The sequence below is a fragment of the Dendrobium catenatum genome, unplaced genomic scaffold (genome assembly GCF_001605985.2).
Source record: "Dendrobium catenatum unplaced genomic scaffold, ASM160598v2 fragScaff_scaffold_390, whole genome shotgun sequence".
In the NCBI taxonomy this organism is placed as follows: domain Eukaryota; kingdom Viridiplantae; phylum Streptophyta; class Magnoliopsida; order Asparagales; family Orchidaceae; genus Dendrobium; species Dendrobium catenatum.
The window spans coordinates 5,666,752-5,676,248 of record NW_021318852.1 but is presented as its reverse complement, the minus strand read 5'-3'; the positions used below and the strand labels follow the sequence as shown (position 1 = coordinate 5,676,248).

The 9,497-nt window shown below is 33.9% G+C and overlaps 1 protein-coding gene across 1 annotated transcript; it reads right to left on the bottom strand.

The window, feature by feature from the left end:
• Positions 1-16: 16 nt before the first annotated feature.
• On the bottom strand, positions 17-2,043 carry LOC110097548 (GDSL esterase/lipase At1g71250). Its single transcript, XM_020823984.2, has 5 exons — positions 1,854-2,043; positions 1,438-1,565; positions 1,096-1,338; positions 761-1,016; positions 17-261 (listed from the first exon to the last, which is right to left on the bottom strand). Exons 1-5 carry the CDS (start codon positions 2,041-2,043, stop codon positions 38-40), a joined length of 1,041 nt encoding a protein of 346 aa, XP_020679643.1. The 3' UTR covers positions 17-37.
• Positions 2,044-9,497: the final 7,454 nt, after the last annotated feature.

Here is a 9,497-nt window from a genome sequence, read left to right as displayed (position 1 = left end):
GCAGATCAACATATTATAGAATGTATATAAAATGCTGTTATATTTGAACCATCTGCTGCACGTTGATGGGATAGCAATCTGTAGGGGGGCCAGCGTATGCCTTCTGTGCAAGTATTAAATTCACGGCTGTTGTTGGGTGGTATGCATCCCAGAAGACATACTCATTCCTATTTCCACAAGGAGTGAGATAAGGAAGGCATGTTATTTCTACTCCTCTTCCCATATCAATCCCACAGCATCCTCTATCCACAATTCTCATTCCTGCTCACAAATTTCAGACAATCATTTCATTAAAAGAGAAGCATAATACTAAGTTAAGTGTTGCAGAGATGAGGATGCTTAGGTGGATGAGTGGCTTGACCCTTAGAGATAGGATACGAAATGAGCATATACGTGAAAATGTTAGAGTAGCTCCAGTTGAAGATAAGATTAGAGACAGTCGCCTTAGATGGTTTGGTCACATTAAACGGATGCCTTCCGATGAACCAATTAGGAAAGTTGATGTATTAGATTTGACTTATGTTAAAAAGGTAGAGGTAGACCTAAAAGACTTGGTTATAAAATATTAGAAATGATTTTTCTTTATTATATTTAAATGAGAATTTGACTTTTAACCAGATACAATGGCGAAGAAGGATTCATATAGCCGACCCCACATAGTGGGACAAAGGCTTGATGTTGTTATTGTTATTGTTGTTGTATCAACAATATATGTTATCGTGATTCTAATTATATTTATATATCTGGGATATTAGCATACCGTAGTTTGCAGGATTGTTGAGTACATCACCAATGGCTCCATATGTATTTCCATAAACAAATATTGCTCCAGGATGGTTATTGTTTAGTTGATCCACTTCTGATCTCAACCCTCTGTTGAAGAAGTCTACTATTTCATTTACCTGATCGTTGCATCGGTCAGGCGGACCGTTCCAAAAAGATCGTTGGTTTGGTGTGCAGCCAATAGGACCAACTGCTGCTAACAAGAATTTCCTCAGGCCTAAACTATGAAGCGCCTATGGCAAAGTTGAATTAAGTCTCCCTGTTTAGTTGGAAAATATAAACTTATATGAAGTGGTATAACAAAAAATTTACCAGAATCTGTCTTGTGTAACTATTGATGAGGAGACTGGCGAACTGCTCGGCTGTGTAGTTGTTGTAACTGGTTGTGTAAAGAGAAGGTAAAAGATAATTGTTGATGTAGTCATTGCTGCCGAAGACCATCACTACAATGGATTTGGCTAAGTAGTCGCTCATCTTCTCTCCAAGCATTGCTCTTAGCTCATATAAGTTGTTTTCAAAGTTTATTACCTGCTGGGATAGGGGAAATCTCTCCCCCTTTATGGTGAACAACAGAAATCAGCACATTGAGTGGGTTTTTGAATTCTATTAACTACTTATTGATATATAATTTTTTATTAAAGAAGGAATATATACAAGGTACTGGCCAGACTCATCCAGGATGCCAGCAGCTGCAGATGCATAGTTTACTCCTCCAAGTATTTGTGTTCCATTTAGTCCAGGCATAGTGTATGGGGGAAGATATGAAAGGCCCAAGCGATCACCTGTAGAAGAAAATGAGCTAATTTTTTTATTTCAAAGCATGTATGGAGCATATTATGTATAACTAATTATTAATAGCTGGACAATTTTGTGTAACATGGAAATCTTATAAATGCTTTTAAATAGTTCTATAATTATATTCCAGCTTCCTGTATGTTGACAAATTCGTCTTCTAAGAAATGAATCGTTATGTCTATAGAAACACAATAAGATTTACTCTTAAAAATGAGATGAGACGAGAGAATGAAACAGAGAAAGAGGCTTTAAAGCGTATGAAAGCAAGAGCTCACATAGTGCATCTACTGTTGTTTTTCCATTAGTGAATCTCCCAGTTATCCCTTGCGAGAAATCAATACCATAGGGGTAATAGTTTGCCTTCGCAATAGAAGTCAAGTAGTTATTGTTCCCACTATCAACTAATGAGTCTCCAAACACAAACATAGCTGGAAGCTGAGGAGAAGAGGCGATCGAATTAGCCATTAACATGAAAACCAGCAGTGGAAGGATCATCTTTATTCTTATTTCAGAATGCCTGTAGCTTAATTCTCCTGCAATTTTTCAAGAGTATATGTAATCTCTTGTCAACATGTGCTTCATGTTTCTGTGTCAAACTACTCTGCTTAGTTCTCTACGTTTATTGGCGGCTCTAATTGTAACTGACGCTTTATGTTTCTTCTCATATCTGCTGCAGATTCAGTAAAAGATACAGTTCAAAATTAGAAGGTGACAAAATAGGAAGGCAGAGTTGGCAAAAATCTCTGGAAATTCTAAGAAAATATTAATTTATATTACTGATGATGAAACGAGGACTTAATTATATTTTAATATCAAATATTTGGATCAAGCTTAGTAATTTCATAAATATTTTCATAATTCTGCATTTGGACACATCAGTCGTCTTTTCGAGCTATGACTAGTTTAGTTTATTAGGTATAAAAGATTATACATAACTTCTTATATTTTATTTATATAATATGCAATATTTAAATATTTTTGATATAAAAATATAACTAATATTAATTTATCCGAAATAAAATACACTTCTTCATGTGAAATTACAGGTGTCAAAAATTGACACGACACGAAACCCGACCCGGAAAAATTTAGGTTCCTGTCAACCCATTTGTGAAATAGGTCGGGTCTGGAATCGAATTTCTGACCCGTCTGAAAAACGGGTTGGGTTCAAGTTGACCCGAAAACCTTAAGCTGACCCGGCTAACCCGGATCCCGCGCGACCTAACCTGGTTCAGCGAACTCCTGCCTAGCCGCGCTCGGCCACTTGGGTTGACCCTTGCTGCTTGCACATGCTGCTTGCTGCTAGCTCAACTAGTCAAGACTTAAGACCCGCCTTCGCCAGGCGCCAGGCCGCCTCACTCGGTCACTCCGAGTCCTCACTCCTCCGCGCATCCATCCGCGACTCCGCGTGAATCCCTGATGAGTGATGACTCGACATTGCCTCGCCCAGGCCGACAAGCCCTAAGCCCTCAGCCTTTGCCAGGTCAACATTCGTCCATGACACATCGACGCCCAAGCCCTAAATGACGTGACTCTACAACTGCGCCCACGAGTTTGCTGGTCGGGTCGAGTCAACTCAACAATCTGTGCGGGTTGGTGTGGGTTAGAAATCTTGACCTGTTTAGCTAAATAAGTCGGGTTCGGGTCAACCCGTATATGCATGGGTCAACTCGGATTCAACCCAAACCGACCCGTTGACCCGAATTAACACCCCTACATGAAATTGGGAGAAATGTATTGCATCATCTTAAGATAAAATTGATTAATGAGCATATCATTTAAATATTCTTGTAATATATGCATGTACTATAATTGTATGTATGCACTTTAAATCAATCAATTTAATGCCTTATTTGTCAAGCTCAATCTTAAGCATAGGCTATCACAACCCAGCCAAATATGACAGGTCATATCGTATTAAGCTGTGACAGACAAATCATATGATCTAATTTTAGAAATATTTCAAATTCTCTTCTATTATACATTTTAAACAAACAATAGAGTGCATGGCTACAGACAGAGAGCAGAGAAAAATCTAACCTAAGCTATTCAAGACTGTACAAAAATCAAAACAGAGAATTCTTGCATAGACTCATATCAGATATTGAATTACTAATCAACATGCTCATTCTCTTTCTTAGATCCTTAAAATAAAATATAAAATCATAGTGAACTACAACAACTCGGCAGACCCCAAACAATGATCAAATTTTCTAAATTATTTCTTTTATTAAATATTTTTAGAATATTTAAATGCGGTATAACAAATCATCATGCTCAACAAAGTAATAACTAATAAGAGCATAACAGTTACTTAAATATTTCAAACAATAATACTAAGCAGTTAATTAAACTGAAATTCATATTACAAAATAGTTCATATAAAAGATTTCTCCGGTCCCAGACAGAAGATTCTGATCTCTTATGACTCCCAATAGAATTTCACCCTTTTTTCAAATAGAATTTCAAAGGATTATGACCTCTTATTTCTCCCAACAAATAGATTTTTAGATTCGGATTCTCGATAATAGGTATAATCTCAAAGAATTATGACCTCTTATATCTCCTAGCAAACATTTTTTTCCATATCAAAATATTCAATACCACATAATTCAACCACATAAACATATATTTCATCATATTGTAGAAATTTAAGCATAATTAGAGACATTTTATAATCACATTATTTTTTATATCGATAGGCAGTAGAAAATTTACTGAGTAAACATGTACAGTTTAAAAATATAACTAAATTATCATAGACTATGTAAAATATCATTTTAATACTTTAATCATACTACAATATTTTTTTAAGTTTGAAATATTTTTTTTAAAATTAAAATAGCCTAATTTCTAAAACCACTAGTGTAAAAATTATAAAAAATATTTAAAATGTTCAAAATCTCAATCTTTATAACATATAAAAAAGTTATGCAGTGAAAGTTTTTCAGTACAAATTTATCCTCATTTTTTAATAACGAGAAAATAATTTTAATTAGAAAATCTAAAAAACTTCATATTTTTTAAAATTGAGATAGACATGGTGTGATTCACTCGATTTATATAACTTTCTGAACTTGGATGATGACTAAAAATGATTCAAAGCAGCCCAAAAATCCTTTTTTTTTTTCTCTCAAAATTCATCTCCTCTCTCCAACACCGGTTGCCTTTCAGTTCGACTATATGGAAAAGTATATTTAATATTATATTTAGGTACACAAAGTGGCCTAATATTGTGGCGTCACCATCTAATGCTACAACACTAGTTCAAATTACAAATTATAGAGATTATAGCGCTACAATATCACTATTCAACACCCTAGGTGCCACTGCAGTATTGTTGCGCTCGAACACCAACATTGTGGCGCTCCAGGGGAAAATTTCAGAATTCGTCAATATGCATTCCAAACCCCTAGAACTCTTTCAGAATATATGTAGACATTTTTTATATACTAAAATACTTCCAAACACATACAAATGGGTTCAAAATATAAAACTTGAAATATTTATCTTTTTTAATTCGGGTCATAAAAAAAGAGATAAGAAAAAAAAAGTACACATTTTAAATATCTTAGATCTATTATTTAGAGTGAAGGTGAAATAGATGGGGATATTATCAGCAAAATTCAAGTTGGATGGTTGAAGTGGATGAATGCTTCGGGCTTATTGTGCGATAGAAAAGTCCCCCTCAAGCTTAAGAGAAAAATTCTATAAGATGGTGGTGAGACCTGCAATGCTTTATGGTGACGAATGTTGGCCCTTAAAAGAGAAGCATAATACTGAGTTAAGTGTTGCAGAGATGAGGATGCTTATGTGGATGAGTGGATTTACCCTTAGAGATAGGATACGAAATGAGCATATACGTGAAAGGTTGGAGTAGCTCCACTAGAAGATAAGATTAGAGAGAGTCGCCTTAGATGGTTTGGCCACATTAAACGGAGGCCTTCCAATGACCCTGTTAGGAAAGTTGAGGTATTAGATTTGACTTATGTTAAGAAATGTAGAGATAGTCCTAAACAAACTTGGCTAGAAAATATTAGAAATGATATTTCTTTATTAGATTTAAGTGAGAATTTGACTTTTAACATTACACAATGGCAAAAAAGGATACATATAGCCGACCCCACGTAGTGGGACAAAGGTTTGATGATGATGATGTTGTTGTTGTTGTTTAATTCGGGTCATAATTGGTAGAACTTAACACTATATTTGAAGGTGTCATATAATAATATATCACGTAGTAGACTTAGTTGATGGATAATTTTTTACAACTTAGTTATCCTCATCCCCTTCACCAATATAAAATCTCGGCACTATCTATCATCCCTATCATAAATGAGAAAGACTCCAATACATGTGTAACAAGGTAGTCACCACAATGGCATATCAACATAAAATAAAATAAATAAATAATACTAGTTCACTGTAATGGTATTTGAAGAAATTAAATTTTATTTTATTGAACATTTTTACATTTATCTGTCCATATACATTAAAAAGAAAAGAAGGAATGAATGTACTTGTCCTTAGTAAAAATCTTACATGCAATAAATACCACTATCATGGGAGGAATCATCCCACTGTAATATTATGACTTGTCCTAACAATGTGACAAGTAGCCACCTGTCACAACTTGACTGGATATAATCAAGATATGGAATGAGCCATATCGTGTCAGATCATGGTAGAATAGAAATAAAAAAGAAAAGCCATGACTGTCAAAAACTCTATAAAAAATACCTACATAGATTTTAATCTTAGATCTTGCAACATTTCCTCTGCTCAACATGCTAATTTCCCTAATCCTGACTAGAGACAAATGTAGAAATAATACATGAACAACCACAAGTTAACTAAGCACCCCACATTCACCCAACCCATATGTTTAATAATAATAAATATCAATAATGAGGTAGAAATAGTAAAGTGCATTTATCCATGCATAAGTATAAATATACTACTCAGAGTAAACAATAAGTCTACCACATTACCTATAAAAAATAAAACAATATAGTAACATAATAGTAAAGTAGCATAATAGTAACCACACCATCTCAATTTCTCATAACATATAGAATTTCAAAATTCAGACCATTATAACTCTCTGTGCTAGTATATCCGATAATAGGCCCTTTTAACTCTCAATGCAAGAACACCATAAATATTTAGAGATTTTAGGCCCTTATAACTCCCAACAGATGATATGTTGGAATATCAACTAGTCTTAAGAATTCCATAAAATTCACACATTTTAAGAATATAAACATAGAAATAAATGCATTTTCAAGTATAATACACAATATTATAATTTTCACAAGGTTTCATATAATGTCATAATGATAGTCGAACAAACAGAAATTTGGAAGAAATCAACACACCAAATTCAACAATTTTTTAGAAATTTTCCAAATTGCCACACATTGTTGATAACCATATTTCAAAGCTTTTATTATACTAAATCACTATTTATAGGTATTAGAATTTTTTTTTTTCAAAAGATTAAAATGATGTATTTTTAAGACTATCCAATGAAAAACTGCAAATAAAATATCATAATGTGTAGAATAACTCCAATTACAATATACCAAAAGTTACGTGGTGGAAATTTACTCAGTGTCTAGATAAACCCAAAAATTTCATCAAAATTTAAATTAAAATGTCAGGAAACCTCATAAAACTTTGAATTATTAAAACGTGAGATAGATAAAATGTAACTTCTCTTAGCGAGGACAATTACCTTAACTACCCCAACTGATGAAATTGATACGAAGCTATCCAAAAGTGACATTCTCTCTCAAGAATTTACTATCTCTCTCTCTTTAGCTAGCACCTCTAAGGGAGAAAATGATTTTTGAGAACATTTGATATTTATTAAATATTTGATGTGAGTGTTGTTGCACTTAGAGACCCGGTGCCACAACGCAACCCTTAAAATTTCAACCACAAAACAGAGAGCACAACGCTATAACGCCTCAGACTATAACCTCAGCTCTCCAAAGTAGGTATAGTGCCATAATGATCAACCATGAAGCACCGCAATGTTCAATTAAAAAACTAAGCAGATAGAGAACTCGTCTCCACAATGCCACCCACAACGTCGTGACTCTCCCAAGAAAAAAAATCTTAGAATTCCAATTTTTCACAAAAAACTCATGGGACACACTCTAGAATAGAATTTATGCATTCATACGCATACATAACATTCACATATATGTGTAGAATAGAAGTGCAAAAAGTTTAAATGCATAGGGTTATTAGATTGTGTTCTAACCAGTTCAAAGCACTATAGCACTAGGTGTTACAACTTCATCTCTGCTTGGAGTTCTGCCATCTCTTTTCGAAGTAAGACCTCATAGTCGCCTTCAATTAACTTATATGAAATATCAAGCCTCTCACCAAGCATGGCTTGCATATTGAGGAACTTCTCCACCTAGCTAGCTTATATGCTTGTGATTATATATTTGATCACCTATGATTAAATCTTGTTAGAAAATGATAGAAACAGACCAAAGCCCTACATGGGGTCCTAGTTGGGTACCCATTGGGTACCCACACTCTGCGCTGGCGAGCTTAGCCCACCTATGGGTGACTTTCAGGATGTCATGCCCACCCACATCCACCCACTTTCCCTGCTTATTGAATAAAGTTTGCCACTAATTAATGGCTTGAGGATTGTTGCCCTTTTCTCTGACTGCAAACTTTCAAGCCACATTTCAAAATTTATCGTGGTCGCAACGTGTTTCAATGTTGCGCACTGCGTAGTAAGGATTACTGTAATATACTGCATGCATATGATGATTATTAATGTAAATTAGTTTGTCCCTTGATGTTGAGTACCCACCCATACCCACTCACGAGGTCATGGGCGCATCCATACCCACCCATGCCCATTGGATATGGGTGGGTACATGGATGGGTGTAGGTATGTGTACCCAATACAGGGCTCTGAAACAGACACACCTAGAAGGGCTTTTATCATATGGCTTCATTTGGGACTGCTTCTTAAAGCAGCTTTCAAGTACACAAATTAAATTTTTGTTCAAAAAAGTTGGTTAAAAAAGCAATAAGAAATCTATCTCAAACAAAGTCTTAGTGCCAATGATTAAGGATATGAAATAAAGTTATCTTCTCATATCATGGGTATTATTGATGAGTTCTAATGAGGAGTATAGGTTGAAGTTTAGCTGGCTAGTTCTCTCAGGCTAATATTTCATCTTGTTGTGCAAGTCAATTTATTTTTAAGTTCCAATAGTTAATTTGGCAACATGCATATTATTAGACATCTTGCTGGTTTCAATGCACAAAGCGAGTCTTGGGAAAATGAGTTGTAGGCATGAAATATTCAAGCCAATGTGCTTCAGCAATAGTTTGTTAAATTTAATTTAGGTATATATATATATATACTATATATATATATTAGTATTATTGGTTTTCAATTCATGATCACATTTATGTTTAAATACTCTTTAGTATAAAACTTAATGAAGTAAGATACCAATAAATATTCCACAGCGTCTTATAAAAATATATAACAATAATACTAATTATTTATTAAAAATTAGATATTTTTAACAAGGTTGTGAAAATTAGACCGGACAACGAACCAGAAGAAGGAGAGGTTCATTAGTTCGACGTAACGGGTCGATGATGTAATAAATAATAATAATATTAAAAGTAAGGTTCTGAAAATTGGACTGGACAATGAACCAAAGAAGGAGAGGTTCACATTCGAACTGGTCTAATGGAGCGAATCGGATGAACTAATAAATAATAATATTATTGAAATTTAATAAATTAAACATAATAAAATATTATCATTCAAAGAATGATGAAAATAAAATAAACTAAAAAAAATTATGAAACCATAAAACTTAATAATCAAGTAAAATAATATTTTAAAATCTCATATAAAAGTAAAA

What these genes read in the sequence shown, in the direction of transcription:
- LOC110097548 (XM_020823984.2), bottom strand. Translation starts at nt 2,043, where the DNA reads ATGGCTAATTCGATCGCCTCTTCTCCTCAGCTTCCAGCTATGTTTGTG. An exon ending in GTTACACAAGACAGATTCTG is followed by an intron (nt 1,017 to 1,095) that starts GTAAATTTTTTG and finishes ACTTTGCCATAG; the next exon opens with GCGCTTCATAGTTTAGGCCT. An exon ending in CAACAATCCTGCAAACTACG is followed by an intron (nt 262 to 760) that starts GTATGCTAATAT and finishes ATTTGTGAGCAG; the next exon opens with GAATGAGAATTGTGGATAGA.